The 26817-nt window shown below is 33.1% G+C and overlaps 1 protein-coding gene across 1 annotated transcript; it reads right to left on the minus strand.

Annotated features, from left to right (window-relative positions):
• LOC123229204 (alpha,alpha-trehalose-phosphate synthase [UDP-forming] 1-like) lies at nucleotides 1–26406 on the minus strand. Its single transcript, XM_044654855.1, has 18 exons — nucleotides 26256–26406; nucleotides 14185–14628; nucleotides 13907–14004; nucleotides 13335–13723; nucleotides 12528–12642; nucleotides 12264–12365; nucleotides 11195–11345; nucleotides 10516–10604; nucleotides 9511–9559; nucleotides 8663–8763; nucleotides 8208–8395; nucleotides 3457–3574; nucleotides 1914–2090; nucleotides 1711–1833; nucleotides 1547–1634; nucleotides 1324–1454; nucleotides 1123–1221; nucleotides 1–679 (listed from the first exon to the last, which is right to left on the minus strand). The coding sequence occupies exons 2-18, from the start codon at nucleotides 14564–14566 to the stop codon at nucleotides 215–217; spliced, it is 2865 nt and encodes a 954-aa protein (XP_044510790.1). The 5' UTR covers nucleotides 14567–14628; nucleotides 26256–26406; the 3' UTR covers nucleotides 1–214.
• Nucleotides 26407–26817: the final 411 nt, after the last annotated feature.

The following is a 26817-nucleotide window of genomic DNA, read 5'->3' on the forward strand; positions in this document are numbered from 1 at the left end:
TAGATATGTAACTGCTGTTACATAGAACATGCCAAAAAGACATAAGTAAAACAATTAGAGCTAAAATTGTTTCCCTCTATGAATATATTACTGAAGAACATCACTGTGGATTTGATGTTTTCAATTATGTCAACACTAATAATGTTTCTATTCAGGAAGACAATAATTTTAGTGATACTTTAATGACTTTCTGAAGCAGGTGTAAGGTACAACATCAATGTGCTGGCGAACGCAACAAATTCATTGCATCACCTCTCCGATTCTGAAATAAGCTTGATGACGATAATGATGAATCTGAATCAGCATATGATGCTAACCTCTTTAAAAATGCAACGACTTCATCTGAGGATTGAAGTAGAAACCGGGCATTCGTGCGCAGCCGTCCAACAGCACAAGAAAAGTAGTTATCTTTTTTGAGATCAAGCACATTCCATGACATATTTTCTGGTGTTGGTCGCCTTGCACCAGCACAGTTTTGAGTGGGGATCTTTCTGTCATGGTTTGGGGTAGATCGTTGTGTTTTACCTTGAGATAACTTTGATCCACTTCTGCTTGCTGGAAGCTTCAACGGTTGTCTTCTTTCCCCTGGTAGCTTCAGGCCATCAATTGGCTTTGTTCTTGAAATGCTTGGGGGTTCTAAAGGGAGTTCCGGCTCGAAAAATGAGAACACATCTTCATCCTGAAGATGTTAAAAATGCAATTTATAAACACTTTCTGAAGTGCAACGTCAAAATCAAATGATGCTCTTTCTGATGTTAATAAATCTATCCATGAATACGAAGACTAAACTGAATCTTTTAGCTAATGCTTCTAACATAAAGTTGGGATTCTGCATGTTCCCATCCTTCTAGCATCTAATATTTGTCTAGCTGACCTGATTCAAAGGCGTGCCATCCCACTTCCATTTCAATAATAGATTCAGATTTACCATTGGTTTCTACCTGCATTTCTTAGGTTCTGTTTAAGAAACACTTTTCATTGTTTTGGTATAAAGCACTTTCTACCAAAGGCTCTTAAGAAAAAAACACCCTTTAAAGTTTGAAAATACAAACCAAGAATGTATCTACGAGTGTGCTGGAAGGGCACAAATTGAAAAAATTAGAGTAAGAATGAAAAAGGTACCTTCCCAAGAAAATGCCCAATGCAAAGAACATAGTCAATTGGTGTAGTCATGGATTTACTATGGACTATCTCTCCCAAAATACGATCAATTGCCGCACCCTGAATGAATAAAACTGTCAAATGGTATAACTGGAACATATGGTTTAAACATCAAAATTTTCTAATGATATAAAAAATTTCAATTATAGTAAGTGCAATCACCTTCGTAACACCAACCGCTCGCACCTCGACTGATCGGCTCCCTTGGACAACATCGACAGATGCATTTGAAATTGGGCCTGTCCAGAGATGCTGCAACATATCTCTTGCCTGAATTCTTCCAAATTCAACATCTACAACCACAATAATGTGAGCAGGCAAAATGAAGAGAAAAATATTAAAGGGAAGAATGAGATCAGAAACTGTCCAAACATTGTATTATTACCTGCATACTTGTAGTTCCATACAAGTGATGTTTCACGCTGCTCAAAATCTGATCGTGGTGTTCTTTCAGTGAAATACTCAAAAACATGCTGAAAATATGTCATCACCATAAGCTTAAAGGCCAGAAGAGACAATTAATAAGAAATGCAACTGTAGTGTAGGCACCTTAACACTGTCAACCCATTCCATATTTAAATGCTCCGGCATTGTTGTCATCCATTCTCCCCTGGTATGGCGTAAAAACATACCATTTTCTGCTGCCAACCACATGTTATACCCCCCAAAGTTCTGTGAAAAAACTTGATTAGTTAAATAAAGGATTATAGGAAGGCCAAAAAAGAGGTAAAGAATGGAGCTGGATCAAGTACATAATCCAAGACACTTCTGTCACTCCCGCTAAGAACAACAATTGTTGTCTTTGGATCATTGCACAATGCAGTTAGGGGATCATGCAACTCCGGGTGCAGCTTTAGTTCCATTTCTCTAATCTGATCACCTCTTCTACCAAGAGTGTCCAGTGATTCAGTTAATGTTGCATTGAAACCCTGAGATTTGGACCACCATCAAGGTGCCATGATAATGAGAGGAGGATCCAAAGGAAATAGAAATGATTAAAATAAAGTGCTAAAACATGAAGCAGCACCATATAACAGTAAGAGTTCAAAGGACTGCATACTCAGTATGCACATAATGTGAAATCATAACCTGTCAAAACCGAACCACAAGTCTCAAGAATCTCCATTACTTTTTCTGATTATTATTTTCAGAAACTAAATAAATATTTCCAGTAATTTGCTCATAATCCTTCTTTCATATCACCAAGCAAAAGTGATTCCAAGTTAGATGTGTTAGAATTCAAGGCCAGGACCGAGTAGAATTGATTCTCTTTAATCTTAAAAGTGGTTTTCTGCAGACTAACGAACATGGAAACCATGCAGATCTCATGTTTTTTGTATCTATATGGATGTAATCAGGAAGCAGAGGGAAATCTATGTAGGCTGCAATTGAACAAACAGATGAAAGAAATTAAAATCAAGATTTTAAAGACAAAGTTCCACTAAGAAAGTGATGATAGGTTTGAATAGATACACATAAAACAAGCTGTTCAAATAGCCAGTGATCAGACATTTATTTTCAGTCCTCTGAGTAATGCCGAAATGGATTTCAAATCTTGAGTTGGTTTAATGTCAAAACTTGTGCACCCAAACATGCAACATTGACTTGATTCAAATTTGAAAATACAAATCCATTTTTGCAAGCTAGTAACCTTGTGGCAAGACCAGTCTACTCCCTTTAAAACTTTTTTTTCCTTTTTTGGCAAAATAAACACTAACCACCAAGTAAATTTAAATTTACTATTTATGTCATTAATCCTCATGTGAAAAGAAATACTTTGGTCAGAGAACAAATAATAAATGAAAATAACTTCTAGAGAGTTAGAACTATTTCTGCTGGTCACTGGCAGTTTTAAGTTCTAGAAATTGTTTTCTAGAAAAAGTTTAAGAAGAAAATGAATCCATATCTAATCAAAACTGTCATAATTAAAATTAAAAAAGAACCGCTCAATCATCATTGAGATTGTTGAACATATCATCAAATATCTCGTATAGATGTATCAGAATATCTACATACTGCAAAAATTGACCAAACTCTCCATCTCACTGTTCTCTAGACATATGTGTCCAAAACAACTCAATATAATAAAGATTTCAATGAGTTGATCCATTAATGACTTAAATAGTAAAGTGAGACTAGATAAAATCAACCTATGATGACATGTCAACAAACTTCACACACTTACCATGGATGCAGTTGAATACCATACCATAAACACCTAATAATTGAAAAACTGATCCTAAAAAATGTGAATATTATTGCCCTATTGAAGTTATAAGATCAAATATAGCATACTAGTATGAGCAAACGATTGTTAGACTGCAAATAACGTTCAATTGCATCTGCTTCTCGAAGATTAGGAGGGGCTTGTTTTATCCTCAGCTCTGCCTCAACAACCGTAACGTTCAATTCACTGCAAAGTAATTAGACAAAATTTAAATCTTTAAGAATGCTGACAAACTCCCCAAGAAAACTTTGATAGTTGACACAACAACATAGATGTTGAATCTAAAAAAAAAACAAATATATACGAAACCAAAAGAAGTCTTTTTCATTGAATTCTCATACATGTAATGCCTCAACAAATTGATATGAATCTTATAGCTATTGAAATTAGAGAACACAAAGTCATATAAACCCCACATTGAAAGTTCATACTTTCTTATGTGAAACCCAAGTTTCATACTTTGCACTTGAGATTATAACATATCATCATACTCCGAAACCCTAGTGTCTGTGCAGACTAGTTGTGCACTAGCTTCCTACTAACCTCAGACAAACACTGTAATACTGATGTTGTCACCTATGTTACATGATTCCAACTAGGAGATATAATAGTAACTTTGATATTGAATGACATGAACCTTGGGAGAAGTATACCTCAAAAGCTACCTTTTGAGATTAGAAAGTTAAAGACATATAAACTTCATACTAGAAACATACTTTTCGATATGAAATCTAAATTTTATACCTTGCATTTGGGATTGTGTTAGGACCACTATCTGTCATAGTACGAGACAAAAAAAATTTGGGCATAAGTTGCTAGAACAAGAACAAAAAAAAAAAAAAAGAGGACCACTAAGGGAGAAGGCTACATGACTATAGCTAAAGAGAGAAAAGTGATAAAAAGGGAGGTATAAGTTGTTGGCACAAAAAGAAAGAGGCGCAATTACGACTTATTGGGAGAGTGTTTAGTCTCTCGAAAAACCGATGTTATCTCTAGCTTGTTTATGAGTAATATGACTACAAAAAACTTCTTGTTTTTCATAAACATAACCAACAATCAATACAAATTATAATTTTTTGTTCATTACATTGTCATTTACTTCAATTCAGGGCTGGATTCGAGCCGAGCCAGCTCGAGCTCGAGCTCGACTTGGCTCGGTTCGAGCCCGAAACGAGCCGGGCTCTGCTCGGCTCGATCGAGCTCGAGTTGGCTCGGTAATTTTTTTTAAAAAATTTTTATACAAAATGACGTCGTTTTGATTCATATATATATACAAAATGGTGCCGTTTTGATATGAAAAACGAGTCGAGCCGAAAACGAGCCGAATTCGAGCCGAGCAGAGTTCGGCTCGAGCCGAACTAGAGCCGGCCATTAAAAAACCTAGCCGAGCCCGAGCTAGCTGCGAGCCGAGCTCGGCTCGGCTCGAATCCAGTCCTACTTCAATTACTTTGGGAGGTTCGAATCATTGTTGAGCTCCTAACAAACTTTTGGTATTAAATCATGACGAGAATAAAAACCAAGGTAGATAGGCTAGAAAGGGATTTGGAGTCTATAAGAAGTAGGTTGGATGAAGTAAACACAAAACTGTAAAATGTGAACTCGCAAAATGAGAAATTGGAAGGCAATGTAGAGATAGTGAAAGACTATCTCAAAGGGTTGAGATAAATGATGATGAACAAAAAGGTACTTAGTGGTGACCAAGGAAAAGCGCCAATGGAACAACCCCCATTGCTGACGCAATTGTCTCCGATGAAAGAGATAACACCACCCTTATTGATGAGATGAAAAGAACAAATGATGAACAAAGAGATGACAACTGAAGAACACATCAGGGGACGAGAAATGACAATCTACAAAAACCATGGTAGAGGCTAGTGAGATACACCTGATCATTGACTTGAATTGCCAATCTTCATCAGCAACGCTGTAATTGGATGGGTCTTACCTACTAAATGTTATTTTTCAATTAATCGGCTAATGGTTCAAGTGAGACTAACGATGACCATTGTCTGTATGGATAGAGTAGGTTTGAGTTGGTTACAATGACGCAAATCTCAACAATGATTCGCTAATTGAAATGATTTGAAGCAACGCTTGTTTTAGCATTTCTGGTTGTCACAAGAATGATCCCTGTATGAAGAGTTTTGTAGCTTTGAGAATGACTTGGTAGGTGACTATCGTTGTTGATTTGAGTTTCTCTCAACACCGTTAAGGGAGATTTCTGACGATATCCTCCTGGGAGGATTGAGGGACAAAATTAAAGTTGAGATAAAGTTATTTGGATTGAGAATTGAATAATTCTCAAAAGGTTGAGAAAGCTCCGTTGGTGTTTGAAGTGGTTCACTGAACGATTTCAAGTGCATAGGCTTATTGTGCAAGTAAGGCAAATTCTTTTTGTACACTTCCGTGTACAATGAGCCTATGGTTCAGTGGATGGTTTCATTGCATGGAAAGACAAGAATTATCAAAGGTTGGTAGACATTGAAATTCAATCGAAATTGGAAAAGCAATTATGTTTCTGGTGTGATGAAAAGTATGGGTCAAACTATTGTTGTAAATTTCGACAATTACAAGTGATGTTACCATGTGAAGAGGACAGGAAAAAAGGAAAAGAGTTTGTGTATATTTAAAGAAAGAAATTAGAAGTGATAGGCACATGACTGAGGTGCTTAAAATATATTACTTAAAATTTAGGTATTTTTTGTTATCTTTTTTCATTTGATTATAAAAATTAATTCTCTGCCTTGAGGACAAGGTGGATTTCAAAAGAGTGAGTAATGTTGGACCACTAGTTGTTACCGTAGGGGACAAAAAAAAAATTTGGGGCATAAGTCTTTCACACAAAAAGAAAAAGGAGAACCACTTAAGGGACAAGTCCACGTAGCTATAACTAAAGAGAGAAAAGGGAAGGGAGGAAGGGGAGGGAAAGAAGAAAGGAGATTATTGTTTGAGTTTTCATGGCACGTTCGGCTAACTGAGGGAGTGTCTAGCCTCTCGAATGCTAGACAATTTTAGGGAGAGATTTTGATCTCTCAGAAGTCGGACCTAGGACTGTTTTTGTATTATCTCTATTCTATTTACGAGTAATATCATCATAAAAAAACTTTTTTTTTTTTCTAAACAAAAACAAGAATTAATACAAATTGCAACAGTTTTCTACATTACACTGTCATTCGCTTCAATTTTGTTAGTTGAGGTTTAGATAATTATTAGGTTCAGATCATAACATAAACTTATCCACAAACACAACCCAATGCATTCATAAATGTATCTTGGCACATTTGAAAAAACTGAAATTCCTATTTTGTTTACTTTTGGATAAAAGCAAAAAGTGACATTTTGTACGATTAAAATATTCCATCAAAGCAAGGTACAACTACCTAAGAGATAACACACTTTTTTTTCTTCTTTTTCACAAGCACAAATAGGAAATTCAAAGCCACACATCATAAAAGGTTGTTCATCATGATGATAGTTCTGAACTGAAAATAGTTAACATACTCAAGGAAAAGTGTTTTCATTACAATCGGCCATAAACTTTTTATAGATATCCAAAGTTTCAAGGCTATTGTCTCCATTTAATGCTTAAATGGCGCATATTCCTATGTCCAAGTTTTAACCCATGTAGAAAACATTCAAAAGTACCTTAAACAAAAGTCCACCAAAGGCGTGAATTGCAGAGGGTACATGTACACCTAGGTATGCTTTTTTTAAACTCAGGCCACTGTCCTTTTCCAAGATCTCCAGAAGTCACAAACCTGGTAAACATTTAAAGTATGGAGTTCTCAACTTTTAACCAGGATTTTAGTGCCAACAGAAAACCAACTTGGGCACTGCTCAGTATGGAAACATTTAATAATATACAAGTTAACATCTAATAATCTGATATAATGTTATAGGTTCCTTAGAATAGATTTTCTTTTTCTAGAGGGATCTGGGGTTATAGTGATGTAAAGGACTTCACTGAGATTCTCGCACTAATTAGGAAGGCTGCATAGTTCACTGGGACATCTCAGAATCATCAAAATTCAGTTAAATCATAATATTTTAGTCAGATGTGGAAGTATGTTTATAATATTCACAATCAAATGGACATCTAGTAGTTGCTTTATTAACAACTCATCTCTAAATGAGGTTTTCTCTTGATTGGATAATCTTTATTATTTAGGCATACGTTTGGATAGCACAGGATCCAACAATTTAAAAGCATTACAATTTGCACACTCTATTCCCCAATTAATTTTAGGTCTACCACCATCAATAAACTTGTCTACTAGTCAACAAAGCCCCTATCATATAATCTAGTTGAAAGATTAGATATTGGCCTCCAAAATCATAGTGCCAGTGAGAATAATTTTGACACTAAGATCATATGCTTAATTAAGCAGACAATAGGAATATACAGTCCACTGAACCAAAATGCTTACAAAAAGTGTATGCTCTTAGGTGGGTGCAAAAAATCACAGATGCCAATGAAAATGGCTCATGAAACACATTGTATTTCTTTATGAATGTGTTACTAAGTTGTTCCTATTTCTTTATTAAAAGGACACCTGCTGCCCATAAGATTTATTTTTCTACTTTATTTTGTATACCACATATTACAGTTATAGGGGACTTTCACTACTTCCCATAATTATCAATGTTTAAATGTCATTTCTGCCTCTACCTGATAGCATAAACTTTTCAATCAAGTGATGTCTTAATATGCATTATTTAAGAAAAACATGACACAAGCACCAATAAATGCTGAAGAATAAAAGATGTAACTATTGTCAGTTTCACTGTACAGCAGATCGTGACAGCATTTTAAGCATACCTTACAAAGGTTTCAGCCCATTCCTGAGCAGTGTGAGTTGTCACATGTTTAAAATTGTGTCTATGTCGCTTCTCTCTCTCTTGAGGTGACATGTTCAGAGCTCGGGCAATTGAATTAGCCACTTCAGTAATGTTCCAAGGGTTCACCAAAATCGCTCCAGCACCCAAAGATTGTGCAGCACCTGCAAACTACAAAGTATATCGAGAGTGTCAAAATGTTTGCTAGAATATTTTCAAAATGTATGGAATTTAGTGGTATTATTATGAAGTTGATAATGTCTCAGTTAGAGCAGTACATAATCCTTGCCTAACATGTGACATATAGATATTAATCTACAGTCTACTGTAATCAAGTAGAAATCGAAAAATGAGTTAAGAGTCTACTTCCATGTCTGACATTTAATCTACAAGGACCAATTAAAATCAGTATAAAACTTGCAACTGATGAACACTTACTTCACTGAGAATGAGAACTCCTTTCTTAGAGTCTTGGCATGCCACAAACTCATAGCTGACAAGATTCATTCCATCCCTTAAAGATGTGACAAGGGCTACATCTGAGGAAAAATATAAAATAAAAGGAAAATAAGTTTCATACTTCGTAAGTGTGACAGACATCTTTTCGACCACAAACAATTAAATAAGCAAAAACATTGCACAGATAGCTCATTAGGTTAAGAACAAGATCTGACTTCCATCAGTAATTATTTCCGTTACAACAAGACCTTTACGATCACTCATAACTCCGAATGCTTAGCTCCCGAAATTAATGGAGATTTGATTCAATAATATTTTTGGCAAAGTAAATCATTCCTACATCAATAAAGTTTAAACTTTTAGATAACGAAGTGATCCAAGAATCGACATATGATGACATTAGAAGGTTTACTATTTTATCTAAGGCAAAATTTGATGACAAAGAAGGTATAATTGTTGTAGTTCAATAATGTTTGGTAACTTCAGGAGATCATACACTCAACCTGTCAGCAGCAAACCAATTTGAACTAGAAAAGTAGAAAAAAGAAGAGGAAAAAAGGAAAAAAATACTTCAAGAAATCATGTTGATGTTTCTGTGTTCATGGGCATTTAGTAAAAAACTAAGGGTCCATTTATAACTTGCAACAGCTATTATTTAGTCTGCAACAAGTCTTCACATGCATCGATGATAAAGAAAAGTTGTGCTTTCAACATAACGTCGACAATCAAGATACAACAAATACTTACATAACACAATATTTTAATACTATTAAATAAACAAACAACTCTAGGAGAATTCATGAAAGATACAGCACAAATATTAATACCAGTAACTGCATATAAAGCACACAATTGAAGAAAGTCCAGAGAGCGATCCTGCAGAAAAGAGGAATATTTCATTATAAACTCTTAATTGCTTGAAAAAATTATCATGCTAGATCAATCATGACAACAAACCGATACCATGCACTGCATCAAAGATAAAAGATTCAGCTCCTAATACTGGACAAATAGACAATTTGCCTAATAGTTTATGTATGAATAGAAAGTAAACCATTGAAAGGATTTTGTCAGTAATAAGTTTCATTATCCACGTTTTCTCTCTAGGATAATCCATTGAACTCCATGGACTATAAAGTAATTAATGATGCAATTCCTACTCTTTTGAGGACTATAACTAGAAGATGATTCTGGAAGGCAGCATTGCAAATGCTAATGTCAAAAAGTCATCATAAATGCAAAGAAATAGTCCATGAAAGGATAGTCAGTTAATCATTTTGTATCTAAAAAGTCATTATCCATCCCAGTATCATTGTTTGCCACTTTAATATTAGGTTGTTTAAATTCTATTGCCCATTCTTCCCAATAATCTAATTTTTGCGTAGGGTTCAAGTTGCCAATGTGAATAACATGGACAGCCAGCATATTAAAAGTTGCCAATATAAATTCTATTGAGTACTCATACTGTACCTTCTATGACAAGCTCTAACATTTTGTTCAACTTTCCTTCTATCAAGACATCAAAATAGTCCTACCCTATCCCTTGTGTTCAATTACACTAAACCCAAAACCTTATGTTTAAGCTAATAATTAAAGGTTCAACAATATTAAATAAACTCTTAACATGTTGAACCAAGTATGTAGGAAACCTTGAGGCTGTTCTATATTGCCAACAAATCTACAATGTCGATAACAGAATAAAATAATGCTGAAATTCAGCTGAACATAAGCCTTAAGTAACACTGCTTCACTCACTAACACACTGAGCCAAAGAAGAATAAAACACAATAAGCATCTAGAGGATTCACAAAGCTAGGAAGTTAGAGACAGACCAGATGTTGTATTGGAACAGTAGTCAGTGTTCCAAATCGGCCATTGATGCGTCCGACAATTTCATGAACCTGGCTTGTAAGTTTTTGATCTGTGAAAATATACAAGCCAAATCAGTAGCATCATGTTAAAAATCAACGAATTGATTATTAAAAGGAACAATTCAAACAAATCAAGTTTATGAAAGCACAAAAAGCGACTGCGTGGTTTTAAACATGATCATAATTCATAAGTTCCCAAACAAGTAAAACATTACACTAAAGACCCAAGCTTTGTTCAAATGAAGCATAAATTGGAGTGTTATGAATAAATGACCACAAACTGAAAAAAAAGTGACGCAGCAGCAGTGAGTTTCTAAAAATTTGAAAAGACAATATGATGAACCACTCACAATCCACTGTAAACAACATTACAGATTTATCTATGAGTAGCATCCAAATATATGACATAATCTGCCTAGATGAAGCGCACAAAACCTATAAAATCAGTCAGTATATCCAGACACAATTTATGATATTTGATTGGTCTTGATCAACTAAAAATAGACACTCTAGCAAAGATCAATCCATAAGCTCAGAAAAGGTAAAGCAATCCTTTAAAAATATGCAATTTTGGACACAACAGTACAGTAAGCAGAACAATATATGAAAGAGGCAGTAACAAACTATAGAAGGGACATACATTCAGGAACATCTGTTCTTGTTGGCACTGCAATTTGCAGCAAAACAACTTTATCACGCCATTCAGGGTTTTCCTCAAGGAACTTTTCAAATGCCAATATCTTCTGTGGAATTCCTTTAATCATATCTAGGCGATCAACACCTAACATTACCTGTAAAGTCAGACAGTTAAAGTAAAAAGATTAAAACCACTACTATGGTTAAATAAAGCAACTGTTTTGGTTAAGTGGGTTGGGGAGAGAATCATTTGTTCGGTGATTACAAGACTCTGAACACAAAGTTGTTACAAGATTAAACCAGACACAATCTGTACTAAGGATGCATAACCTTTTTTAGATTTTATATACTTTAAAAATAAATATGTAAACGAAAAAGCATTTAAATCCTCTACCAAATGAACAACCATGCCAAAAGGAATCTAGAATACAGTTAACTGAATCACTGCAGGACAGTTATGTTTATTACAATAGAAATGGGGAAACTATAAGGTTCCTATTACATAGGAAATTATAAAACAGAAGACACAGTCTTCAGGCAGTTTGAGGAGTCAGACCACCTCCAAATAACACTGCAAAATCCAATACCTCTAGCAGATTCCACCTCCCTTTAAGAGTTGACTTTAAATTAAGAAAAAGTAGGAAATCATGGACTTCTTGATTGCTTGCAGATTGGAACTGGAAATCCTAGATTCTCCGGGTGATTTGCTGATTAAAACTAAAAATCATGGACCTCCTTGATGCTTCTCTGATTAAGGCTTTCAAATAGGAAATTTCCCTCTTATTATTAGTTCTATAGTAAATTTGCCCTACTGAGGGCCTAACACACATGTAAGTAAGATTACATTTTAGGATCTTGAACAAAGGCTTCAGGAAATGAACAAGTGCCATGCTAAGATACATGACATTGTAGTGAAATAACTCAATGAGAAAAAAGGATGACTATTGGGTTGGTCATTTCTGCTATTTTTGCAATCCATTTGACTAGAACTACTCTTCGATGTAAACCAAATCAACTTCTAAAAAAACATCAACAAGCAAGTAGCAGCACCATATAGTAAAGGCAACAAATACCTTTCGGCCAGCAAATGTCTCTTTCAATTCTTTTATGTGTTCTTGAACTTGTGGATTCTCAAGTGCTCGCATGAACCGGTCTGAGTCTATCCCAATAGGAAACTAGATATTCAAGCAAATTAAATGAAAATATGATTTTATAAAAGTATTTTTCATTATAGAACTTGTTCAAAAACAAATATTCCAAAGAAATGCCTAAAGTAACAACTATTTAGGAATCAAATAAAACCAAACAATAAAAGAAATTTTCATCCCAAAATATACCGCAGCAACACGAGTCAGTTTCTCTTGGTTCTCAACTCCTTCAGGTGTCCCCTCAAGTCCGAGAATACGAGTGCAAGCACTGACAAAATGCCTTGCATAGTCGTATGTGTGAAAACTGCAAAATAAAATTTGAACTCATTTTACATGACATTTAAATTGAAAATTCTATCAAACCAGTTACCAGAATAAGAATGTTATAATTATGAATATCACAAAAGGAAATATACAAACTGTAGCATTGAAATAGGTTGACATAGCATGAACTTACATGATACCAGATAATCTATGAAGAAACTGAAATTCCACCATAAGGGTCTTTTCCTTTTATTTTAAAGCAAATTATAAGGGTCTCATAAGAGATGCCATTCTGAAACCAATCTGACTTTTGACTTAATTACAAAACAGGCTAAGGGAAGGAAAATGTTATACTAATAATTACGTAGGATAAAAAGATCTTAAAAAAACACCAAGCTTAACAATAGGTGTTAGATGAATAAAGCAAGGGAATTAATATGGACAAAAAGTTGTTCAGAGATTCATGATAGAAGCACAACATAAATTATAGGAAACGCACAACAATTATAGGATCACAAAGGCTTAGGTCAATGCAACAAGAGTTGGTGTAAACAGAAATATGCCTGCTTTCTTTCATGTTGTTAACTATAACATTTATTAGATCAAAGAACAACCAAGCTATAACCTTACCGTGGAAAACGTTCATGACAACCAGAATTGAGTTTCTGAGTAAAATCAATTGGTAGGAATTGATCATTTCTAAGCAACATGCAGAATACAACAAAAACTCACCCAACCAAATCAGCAGCTAGAACTGCATGCAGCAGATCTGATCGAGATGGAAGTGTCCTATGGATTTCAGAAGAAGGGAAGGGTGTGTGGAGAAACCAACCAACTTTCATTCCCTTATTGTGATCCTTTAGGCACTTTGGAAGAAACATGAGATGGTAGTCATGGCACCACACAACATCTCCATCCTTGTAGTGTTTGTTCACAACATCAGCAAACATTTCATTTGCCTTTATATATGCAGCAAACTGAGACTGGAAACTCCTGGTAGTGGCCAGGCGGTCTTCTTGAGGAAGTCCAAGGTAATGAAAAAGAGGCCACAAGATGTTGTTGCAATAGCCATTGTAGTATTGATGAACAATATCCTCATCAAGGAATACAGGAATACATCTCTGCATAGCAATTATAGTGTTGATGAACTATTGCTTTCTCATCCAACTATTTTATACATTTATCATAAATGAGACACCAATGTCACAAGTCATATAATAAAGTCATTACTTATAAATATCACAAACACATAACTATGAATAAGGACTTAATCACAAAATGATTCTGATGGCAGAACTTTATACCTTTTCAGCCAATGCTTTAGTAAGTGCTTTCTGTCCAATCTCGTCTGGCACATTTACTCCAGCCCATCCTATCCATCTTGCCTCAAACTCCTTCACACCTTCAAACCATACATCCATAATGCATATAGTTTCTCAATTCGAGTGAAAAATGCCATCTCATTAATTAAAACTTAACAAGATATTCAAACAAAAGAAGAAATACAATGCAAAAACTGTAAGAGACAAATTAAGAATTTAAATGGACAAACAGATGAACTGATAGTTCAAATGCCACTTACCCAGAAGGGCACTGACCAGACCCCCAGCACTTATCTCTAGAGACCAAGAGTCTTCACCTCTCCTGACTGCAGAGACTGGGAGCCTATTGGCCACCACCAGTAGTCGCTGCTTCAAAGGCCTTCCATCTGCCCTTTCACCTCCTTCACTCACCCTTGTAGACACTTCTTGATCGACAATAGAGGGTCCCAAGTTGTCATTGTTTTTTACTCTTGGTTCATGCACATAAAATTCAGGCCCCCCATTACTATCAGCCGCCTCATTCAGAAGTGCCCTGCAGCTTTTCCTTAGGTTTCTTTCTTTCTTATCTCTTAAGAGCAGTTCCAGACGATTTGTTGTACTTGGACCAGGGGAGAAAGTACCATTGTAGTTGTTTCCAGGCATAAGCTCACTCTAGAACCAACCTCCAATACCAAATTTATAAGTTCTCAAAAGAATTGTGTTTCCTACATTTGTTTCAAGTAAATTCTCAGTGATTACAATGATGCACACGAAGTTTTAATCATTGAAAGAACGGGTACAAACTTGACAAACTTTATGTAAAATTGGCTTCAATAATTGTTACTAACATTCTACAAAGTAAAATTTCTTACATTTCTAAATTGAAAACAAACAAGCACGGAAAGTAGAATGATAAAAAAAGGGGAAGGCATCCGCAAAATTACATGAGGCAACAGAAAGTTGTGTACCAAGTCCTGGTTACTTAAGCCATTATCAAAATCCAACATTCAAAAATTCAGGTCTGTTGATGTAAAAGTATCTCTACTATATTAAATTAAAAAAAGCCGAGAAGATACAGAACGACAAGGCAAAAAAGGAGAGAGCTAGAGAATGAGAGCCACAGAAGTTTCTGGGATGATAACAGGGCTTTCTGTTTTATTTTAGTTCGCTGAGTTCAACAAAAAATATACGTTATTTTTAGAGTTCACACCCAGAAGCTATAAATACAACATAACTGCAAAAGCATCAAAAGCCCACCTCCAGACAAACTCAAGAAATAGTACCAGACCGTTGAAGCAAAACCAAGATTCTAAAAGAATGGTTCTTCTTAGTGCGTTTTGATCTAATGCGTTGCCTAATGGGTCTTTGATATTAAGCCACCAAGTTTGAGAAAGAAGGGGAGAGGAAAAGATATAGGGAACCCTCCAGATTCTGGGTGGTAGAAGGTAATCACCGTGACAGAAAAAGAGAGGGACAAACGAGACTCTCGTGTAAGGCTTAGAGGGTTCAGAAAGCCTCACAGCCATGCAAATAAACCAAAGATTTTCCTGAAAAGATAACGGAAATTACTGTTGTTTTACCCGAAAAGAAAAAGAAAGCAGTCCTAAGCCCTGGGACTTGGAAGAATGATACCAAGGATATCTCCCCGCAGTACCACCTATACAGTAACAAAGACTGAATCAATAAGTTTAGTAACAATAATTAGTAGATTGCTAAAATGTTTTTTTATGAACGGAACATGTGTGCAAATTTTACATTTCTTTAGCATGCCCACTCCCAAGTCTTAGGTGCGGTTTATTTACCGTTGGAGCATTTGCTGCTAACCAAACTAATTTTATACTCATATCTAAGGTTGGATTCGAGCCGTTGAACTTAAGTTTAATTCGGTTTACATATAACTAAGCTTGAGTTCAAGTTCGAGCTCATAAAAGTCAAACTCAAATTCAGTTCGATTCATTTTTTATTATTAAAATGATATCGTTTTAATATATATTGATCAAAATGATATCATTTTGTATCAAAATTTTTAATTAAAAATTTTGACAAATAACTCGAACTCAACCGAACTTATATAGGGTTGACTCGTTTTGGGCTCGCTCGAGCTTGAATGAGTTTGGTTCAAGTCCAACCCTACTCGTATCTATAATTTTGGACTTGTAAATTTTGCTACACACAGTTTCAAAAGATAAAAAAAATTAAATTAAATTTATAATAAAAATATCACAATATAAATAAAGATTGAATATAGGTTCTCCTATATAAAAGGTATACAAAATAAATATAAAACTTAAAATATACCTATTAAATGGCATAATAATATAAGGGTAATGTTATTTTATTTTTAATTTTTAATTTGTAATTATATATTTATATATTTAAATATATATATATATATATATAATTTTATTGATAAAACATTATAATGATTAATGAGATTTGTGAAATGACATTGGATAAAAGATAAGATAAAAGGATATATATTTTGCTTTTCCGTATTTAGGTAAAAAGTCATTGTTGTACTATATTAAAGCACTTTCTAATTTCTAATCCAATAGTTAATTTTACTTTTCAAAATACGTATTTTACAAAGACACCCCTGTAATCCCTGCAGGTTTGAAAACCTGACATACCCATTATAAATTGATACAGAAATTTTCAAAAGGCAGATCATAAAAAGGATTAACAAATGGGCAAAATTTACCACACCATTTTGAATGGTGTCCTTGTTTCAATTCATAATATTATCAATGAATCTTGTGTAGTGTCTGTCTTCACTCAACTATTAACCACTATATTTTGGAGGTTCAAGTACATTGAACCTCATGAAAATAAATTCAAATTTACAAAAATAAAAAAAATAAAAAATTTGGCATAACAGGTTAGACTCTCATAATGTGTAAAAAAAGATTAGTCTGATTCATCGTTATTTGTTTTAACATTCACCCAAATTTCTTCCAAAGATGATTGCACTAGAAAAAACCATGTCAATTGAACATGGAGAGAGATAACCTAAGAGTCATCTAAGCCTGTCCACAACCAATTTTACTCTTTCAAGGCAGCCTGGGGTAAGCTGTCTACTGGAAAGTCAATCAAGTGGTGATTTAATCCATTATGTAATTGACTATGAAGAGATCTTTGGACCAATAGCAAACTTGAATTCTATAAAGATGTTATTATCTATCGTAACTAATTTTGATTGGGACCTTATTCAGTTAAATAAAAAAAGGTTTTCCCTTGAACTTGAGAAGGAGCTATATATAAGAATTAGACTTAACTAAATGAATAAATTTTTTACAGGTATCTATCCCAAAAAAGGTATGAATTTAAATTTTTGAATCAATACTTGTTTCGACCTATACTCATTAATGACAAGTTTTTATGAATACTTATGGTTTACCCACGGGTTACTCAAAATTTTTTCCAAAAAAAAAAGAAAAATCAGAGTTTTCACTTTTTTTCCTTTTTTCAGTTGCAACCAAACTCAAAACCCACCACATCCCATTCCAATCTCTCTCGGTTCTCCCCACTCAAAACGCAACTTTTCACTGTTAATAATAACAATGTGATCTTCCACTACCGACTGGTTATAAAAACTAATATTTATGGGTTACCCATGAATTCACCAGTAGCCATAGAGTCAAGTATGGATTCTAAAAATTCCTACTCCTAACGAGGATGTCACCTATGTTTGAGGAGAAAAGTAGAGTTTGCGAAATTTGTAAACTAAAAAAAATCATTGTATGATTTAAAACAATCAATACGGACATGACTCACAAGATTTAATCCAACCAAGAATCGACAAAGCCAAGTTGACCACACTTGGCATATTAAAAAGTTTATTTTGATTGTCTGTGTTGATGATATTATAATTAAAATGTGATAATCATGCAAAAATTATGAATCTTATGCAAAAATTGGAGATAGTATAAGGTTAAAATCCTAGGTTTAATGAGATATTTTATATAGAATAATGTTATATTCACTTATCATGAGTATTAATTTTGGTATTAATAATGATGTATTATCATGTGATCAGTATTATTTTATATTTAATTAAAAAATAGTCAATCATATGTATGACATATTATTATTGGTATTTAAATTAGTTTTTATTATAAATACACATAATTTTACTTTTTTTAAGTATAGATATAGTAAGAAGCAAAAAAGGGATTTTGATTTCTTAAAAAAGTACATGTGATTTTCTGAAGAAAATAGAAACATTAGGAGGTAAACGTACTAATACACCTTAAAAGAGAAATTGGAAGTGGAAAGATATTGATGATGATGACCTTTCATTGGACAAGGGAAGTTACCAAAGATTGGTAGAGAGATTCGAAAACCTATTTCTCACTCAACTCGACCTTGCATATGTTATTAGTGAAGTAATCTAGTTTATGCAATCACCTATTTAGACACATTTGAACATAGTCCTACATATCTTGAGATACCGAAAAGGTACTCTTAGAAAAGGGCTATTGTTTCAAAAGACCAAAAATAGAGGTATAGTTGGTTCCATTGATGTAGATTGGGCAATCCCCCTAAGATTATAGCTTCACATTAGGATTTTGAATAATATTGTGGGTAAAATTGGATTCAAATCGAGTTTGTTTAAACTCAAGCTCGAGCTCGAGTCTGAGAAATTAAAATTTTTGAGTTCAAACTTTAAGAGTGTTCGATTCATAAAGCTTATAAGCTTGAAAAAATTAATACAAATCAACTAAAATAATATCGTTTTGACTAATACACGTTAAAAAGACATTGTTTTAATATCAGATTGAGCTCAAAGCTTGATTCAAGCTCGGCTGATCTCAAACAAGTTGAGCTCAAATACCTTTAAAGCAAGTTTGAACTTGATTCCCTTGAAACAAGCTTGATTAGGTTCGAATTCAATCGTAATTATGGGATAATTGGTGACATGGAGGAGCAAAAAGCAGTCAAAGAAATTGTGAATTGATTTGGGTAAAAATAATTATTGAGGATTTACAATTGCCAGTGACCAGTGCTATTAGTCTTTATAATGATAACAAATCTGCTATCAATATTGTTCACAACTCAGTTTAACATGATAAGATGAAACATGTAAGCATGGTTGGATTCAACTCAAGTTGAGGGGCTCGTCAAGCTCATTGCAGCTAAGTGCAAACTTGACTCATTTTGAGTTTGAGTTTTTAATTAGTTTGTTATTAAAATGACATCGTTTTAATACATCTTGATTAAAACAATATCGTTTTATATCAAAATTTTTAATTCTCAAACTTGACAAGCAAGCTCAAGCTCAAAATGTTGGCTTAAGCTTGCTCAAGTTTGTTTAAAGTTAGCTTGTTCGAGTCAATCTCGAATTCAAACTCGAATGAATTCGATTCGAATCCACCCTTACATATAAGAATAGGCCAAAACTTCATTAAAAGAGAAATTGATAACGAGGGATTATTCTAGCCTACATTCCATCTACAAAATAAGAAACATACATTTTAAACCAAAGTCATGCTAAAATCAAGAGTTTTGAATCACTAATAGGCAAGTCAGGAAAGTCGGACATCTATTCACGAATTTAAGGAGATGTGTTGTAAAGTCAATCAAGTTGATTTAATCCATTATTGATTAATTTGATTTGATTGAAGAACAATATTTTTTTAGAATTGTAATAATTGTTTTCATTGTGTTTTCCTTTATGTGATCTATTTCCTATTTGTATAGATTCTTAGGGATTTTAGATCCTAACTTTTTTTTTTTTTGTAAATATTCCCTTTTTGTATAATGAAAAAGTGTAGAAAAAAGTATTCAAATCACAAACTAGAAACCTTCGTTTCACTGTCACTGTAAAAAGTGACATTTTTTTGTTTTGAAGCTCAATGAGTGAATGAGTGAACTAAAACAAGTGAAGTACTGGAGTGACACTACTGGCCAACTTCACCAAAAGTCCATCGACCAAAGCCCATATTGATACAATATCTGCTTTAAGGTATGCCTTCCCTAAAATTTAACTTCTCATTCTAAATGGCATCACAGTCTATTACTAGAAATAATAAAATATTTCCTATTACACGTAAAATATTGATAAAATATTTTTTAAATATTAATTTTTTTACAAATTTTTATCTTTTAAAATTATGAAATTTTAACTATATTTATTTAGAACTTATAATATATTTTTATATTCTAAAAATCCATTGATGATTCAATCATCTTAACACTCAATTCTTTGATAACTTTAGATCCATTTCAAATTCTTCCATAAATTCTTATGTTGTTCAAAATTTTTCAAACCTAACATATCTGTGATCACAAGTAATCTCTCATTTCTCTCCTACTACAGAAATTTCTGTAGTTTTCTCTACACTGAATCATATCTGACAATCCTAGGCTTCACCAAAACGTTTGAAATAATCTCAAGATTTTGTAATATGGATCTAACATATTTTCATATCCCTTTTCAATGAATTCCGGAGTTTTCTCTCTTTTGTGTAAAATTAGTTATTAAAGTATTAACTATTTGTAAATATCAACTCAGTTTAAATACTGCATCAAACAATGTGATCTTACGATGAATCCTCAATCCTGTTTAAGAGAATCTAAAAAACAGAGACAAATAGCACTTAATGCTAATTTAAATTTTATAAAATGTAGAATGTAATGAACCACATTAATGAAAACAACTTCTTTATAAATAATGCATGAAAACAACATCAGTTGTCAATAATGTTTTTGCAACAGCCTACTACCCCAATATCTAATAAGTGGGAACTAAGTGAGCCATATGGATATGGTTGTACTCACTGCTCATAGAAAATGGAGAACCAAGGGCGAAAATGGCAAGGGGAGGAGAAACACATGGGGCAGACATGTCACCAAGGGGAAAATCTGAACTTTCTCAGTGGAAGCAGCCCTTGGCCCGTAGACATTGATGGTGAAAGCTAATTCAGACAAAGCTCCAAAGAGACAGACCAAAGTGCTTTCAGAAAGCTAGTGTTTCTAATCCATTCCCATAAAAGAAAGCAGATAATATCATCTCCAAATATATTTCCTCGGAAACTATTAAATAATATCCCTATTTTGCGATTTTTCTCATTCATTTTATCACCTTAGTTTGATATATGCATGCTATAAAACATGGGATTTCAAGACAGTGTTATGTATAATCCAGTCAATGTTGAGAGAACAACTTAACTTCAACATATATATATATATGTCAAAGACTCAAAAACAGAATAACACATACCATGATTTCCCCAGCAAAGAATACTCCACTTTTGTTGACTTCTTAAGCCTAATGGAGGAGGGAAGCTTTTGGTCTCAACAATGACGTCAATAAAGGCAGAGTATCTCTTTAAATATCTTTTTGAATGGTAAAAAGTGGTCCCTTCCTATCCTTATAAAATGCAAAATATAGGGGGTACTTGACACAGAACCGTAACACATGCCATTAAATGAATGAACAGGCCATTTGTTTTCTCTGACAAACGAAGGCAAGTGGAATAAGTATCATTGCCGTGTTCAGGCAGAGATATTGGATTCCAGCGTTGGAGAGAGCCCGTGAAGGTGACAGAGTGGCCAAGGAACTAGCAGTGAGCCAAATACTTGTCACGCATGCAAAAAGGGTTGGTTGCCAAAATTTTGTGGGTCCATTATGAAAGCTATTATGACTTGGGCAAAATCATTTGATGTGAAAGGCAGAAAAAACTGTGCCTAGCTTGTGGAATCTCATGAGCTTAAAAGGAAGTGAGATGAGCGGCTAGCTCAACTCCATCGAGCTCAAAACTAACCGTTATAAGTTGAGTTTAAGCTGGAATTTAATAACGTTGCAAATTCATGATTCAATACGTTCACGTTTTTTGGTTTAACATGCCCACGAACAAGTCATACGTTCAGAAAAAACAATGAGGTGCCCTTGAGCATCAAACTTTCATGACGTAAATAAATCAAAATGATATTATTTTACGTCAAATGATTATTATTTATCCAGGAGTAAATGTAAATCTTATTTTTTATTAGTTAATTATAAAAATTATAATTATTTATTTATTTATCAAAATTTACTGTTATTATTAAAAATAAAATTATTATTTATCAAAATATTTTTAAAAATTAAAATTTATCATATTTTTTCTCCTAAATTTAAAAACTAATAATTTTTTCTATTCAAAATTTGAAAATCAATATTTATCCGTAGAATTTTTCTAATCACCACTTTCAGTAGCCAAAGGCGACAACGGTGGGATTTTTTCTTCCTCCTAACTTTTCTTTTAGTCGTGCTTTATTTTCAGTTATCATCGACAAATCCATCGATGAAGACAACAATAATTCATACCAAGAAACGTCTTCACCTCTAGCTTTTGTCAATTGAGGTTGATCGAGAACGAAATAGGATTGATAGAGAAGCCGAAGGAGAGAAAGAACATTGTTGTCACCTTCGTCTCCGGTGGCTGGTAATGTGTTAGAAAAACCCTAAGAGGAAATACAAGTTTTTCAAACTTTAGGTGGAGATAATTTGTTAGTTTTTAAATTCAAAGATGAAAATATAATAAATTCTTTATTTTTTTAAATATTTTTGTTAGATAACAATTTTACCCTAACAATAATAATAAAATTTAACAAACAGATAAATATTTAGATTTTTAATAATTAAAAGATAAAAAATTGGTTGTGTATCAAACCTTAGGTTCACACATGAACCCATGTGTGAACCTACAATATCAAGCTCATACAAACCAAGTTTGAACATGATCTAACATGTCGGTCTCAAACTTGAGTTTATTGCTTCCAAAATAATAATAATAATAACAATAATATTTATTTATGGGATACTCTAAAAAGAAAATATTTTGGCATATATAGTACCCTAAGAATCAGAGTTAGGGTTGGACCCGAATAAAGTTAACTCAGGTTCGAAAGTCAGTTTGACTTGATTTGGTTAAGTTTAAATTCGTTTATTTTGAATATAAACTAAGTTCAAATTAAGAGGTTCGATTCATTTTAAAACAAAACTAAATTCAAGATATAGAGAGTTCAGTTTGTGAACTAGATAGATGACTTGATTTGACTCAAATTTGGCTCGTAGCTCAATTTGAATTATATTATATTATTGTTAAATAACGTCATTTTATCAATAAGCCACGAATTCAAACTACAAATTTGAGTCACATATTTGAACCATGAATTTGAGTCAAAGTCTAATTAAATTCAAATCAAACTATTTTTATTCAAACCGAACTAAAACCACTTTTAATATTAGCTAGACGAATTCGAATTAAACTCGAATCGAGCTATTTTTTATTTTAGCCAAAAGATATTTGAGCTTAATTCAATTCGCATCCACCCTTAATTGGAGTCCTTGTAGTTGCTTGTGAAAAATAGAAACACGACGTAGTTTTCTTGTTTACAAGTTCAAAAACAGGTCAAAGGAAAATAAAAACATAATTAACCGTGTTTAAAAGGCTAAATGCCCAAATTTGAACGTAATCTCAAAACCATATATGTAACGATTCAAAAACTTACCTATAGAGTAACATCTATTAGAAACAAAAGTAAAATAATCATTTTATTACTAAATTTTAAAAATTTATATAATTTTTTCTCTAAATTTAAAAAACTAACAATTTGTCTTTATAATTAAATTTTGAAAAATTGTATTTCTCCCTCTAAAATTTCAATTTTTCAGGTGATCCATAAGAATCCAATGGTTGAACGAAATCCAACCTTTATAGAGAAGGACCAATGCGTCGAGGAAGAAAGATTCTTCTTTGCCAAACTTCATTGACTGGATTCAGATGGATCACTTGAAAACTTGAAACCTTAGGGGGAAAATGTAATTTTTTAAAATTTAATTATAAAAGAAAATTGTTAGTTTTTTAAACTTATGAGAAAAAAATTATATAAATTTTTAGAGTTTAGTGATAAAATGATGATTTTACTCTTACTTCTAATAAAAAATTCTAAAAAAGGTTAACTTGTAGATAGGTATTTGAATTTTTAAACTATAATAGGTATGTTTTAAAGAGTACGCTAAAACTCGGGAGGAAAATTTCCATTGGCCTGTAACTTTCTTAAAACCGTCTTCTTTCTCTTGCTTCTTTCCTAGATCCATTCGTAAAAGCATGGACCACTAATTTTAAGGGGTCCTAAAAGTTTATGCAAGAAATTTTAAGACACTAAGAATTCTTTGAATACAATAAACGGTGACAGAATAATTCAAGGAAGAAAATTCTTAAAACTGAAAGTCAACCCAGCTTAACAAAGCCTTGATTTGCTGACCGTTACGACTTTAAAATACATGACAGACAACGTTAAAACGCGAAATAACAAATATGAAATTTCACGTATATGGATGTTGACAAGATAACAGCTTTGCAGTAAATGGGTATCACTTATTCGAAGAACTTCAAGAGAAACACAACTTTATGAGTTCAGCTGTGAACTAGCGGTGCATCAGAAAGATGAAACAGCACATAAAAAGCATATTATCTAGAAGTGTTTGAAGCTAAAAGAGGAAGTTGTCATAAAAATAAATTAGAACTGGGACCATTGTTCTAAGAACAAAGAATGCAACGACCTTAAAAGGCATATGAAGGGAAGTTATAGACCTCAGGAAGTTCTAAACAAACTGCCTTAGAAGGCATCTCCCCAGGGACCATAATCTCAATTCAGCATGGCATAAGCTTCAAGGTGCGCAGTAAGAAAGTCTAAGACGCCGGTGGCCTGCCTATACACACCCTATGAACATCAGAAATGAGAGCTGCCATCATTGTTCAAAGTATATGTAATGCTACATGAGTTTACCTTTGAGGCGACCCGGCATTAAACTAGCCAGCGATTCTATCTACCGAACACAGATAAAGTTACTGTGTGATGTTGCTGGTAGTAACTATTTTCCAACAATCCTTAGACTAATTAATAATTGGTTAGACCGAAGGGGACTTTTTTAAGCAGGCAAGTAACAATAACAAAAAATCTCCGGCCTACCAACGAGAAAGGAACACCTGGAGTGATGCAACATGATTTAGAACCTATCATAAATTTGTGGTCTAGTGAAATTCTATTTAGATCTTTAACCTTTACCCTAAAGATATATACCAAGGTCCATTTGATTTAAAAAAATTATCACAAAGGTCCACGATGGTAGAGACAAATAGATTAAATCAGGAATAACGCATGGAGATCGAATGTCTTTGAAGTACTTGATTCATACCAGAACCTAACATATATAACCCTTAAAAAGAAAAAGTAGAAAATAAAAAGTAAAAAAAAAAAAAACATTGAAATTCAAATGTTTACTCTCTAATGCAGTGTTGCGTCCTAAGAGACAATGTTTTAACAAAGGAAAACGTTTCTAAACGCCTATCCTTTTCCTTAATTTCCTTAATATCTAGAAGTTTGTGCTGATTTTGAAACCACAGGGCCTTGGTGTCTGTATCATGACTCATGACAGTAGCGAAAATAGTAAATACCGATGGAAATTAGGCCTACGAAGTACATCAACACTTTAGACTCACCAAATCTAACTTTGAAATAAACAAGTAAAATATTTTCTTTACTGTTTCCTTTGTACAGTTTCTTCATCCTACAAAAGGAACTTCTTTAATCATATCACCCTACTCTATCATGTTTCCTTGACCTTCAATGAATCTCGCGACCAGAAACTGCTTCATTCCTACATTTTTATATAACTTGAGTTCAAACTCTTGCAGATTTACATGATTTGAAGCTAACGAATATATTTTGTGATTGAAACCTCAACTTAAAATCTAAACACAATCTGAAATTTGCCTGAAACTTCAAAGATAATGGAAGAAACCGAAGTTCATTTGAATTCCATTAATTGAAACCACAAAAGCCTCAATTTCAGTTACTGAAACCGCAATAAAATTAAAAAAACATATAATTTTCTTTTCTCTTTCAAGTTTTTTCCGTAACCAGACACCACTGGAAACAGAACAACCGTAATCATAGAACAAATACAGAAACATACCAGATCCAAACTGCAACCAAACACATAATCAAGAGCTGAATCATCACAAAGAACCACAAATCAAAACAGAATGACATCATTTTAAGCTTATCATTATCAAAACGTCAACCAAATCGACCGTTTCAAATACTAAAACAGATTAACACTCAAAATTAAAAAATCCGGTGCAAGTAGAAATAGATACAAAAGAAGAAATAAACACTTTACTAAACAAAAAAGAATCCAGCACTGAATAATCCTAAATAAAATTCAAGCGTAATCAAAGCAACGACAAAATCAATCGTTTCAAATACAAACCATAACAACGAAATTCGAATTTCAAAACTCAAAGAGAGGAAGTAGCGATAGAGAGAGAATAATTATAATAAGTAGAAAACTTAGTACCTGAATAATGATGCTTATGAATAAGCTGGAGGATCTAAGCGGTTAAGATGCGAAATGAAGAACAGAGGAGAGTGAAGTGAAGCAAGACGGAGAGTGTAATTTAGAGATAATAAAGGGAAGAGAGGAGGCCAATCATTTGGAGGGAATTGATCCGTTCTTTTTGAAATTTTGTGTTTGTAATTTTATTTTATTTTTTAATTTATAAACAAACTCTTTGCATATATTCCAAAACTTTTTTCCATTTAATAAATAAATTATTTTAAATTATTTCCTAAAAGAAGATTCCTATAGGTGATTTCTAAAACTTATCAATACATATTAATTAATATATGAGTAGTACTATCTATACAAACAGTAATATAATATAATATTATTAAATACTATTTTATTTTTTAAAATTATCTAATCATATAATGACATATCATCATTTGTATTTATTGTTTGTGTATAATTTTATTATTAAAATATATGAATCGGTTGATATTTAAAATCACAAAAGAATTTTTACATAAAATTTTAGCATAATTTATTTTGAAAACAGTTAATACAAAAATATTATCAT

This window comes from Mangifera indica, chromosome 1 (assembly GCF_011075055.1).
Source record: "Mangifera indica cultivar Alphonso chromosome 1, CATAS_Mindica_2.1, whole genome shotgun sequence".
Taxonomy (NCBI): domain Eukaryota; kingdom Viridiplantae; phylum Streptophyta; class Magnoliopsida; order Sapindales; family Anacardiaceae; genus Mangifera; species Mangifera indica.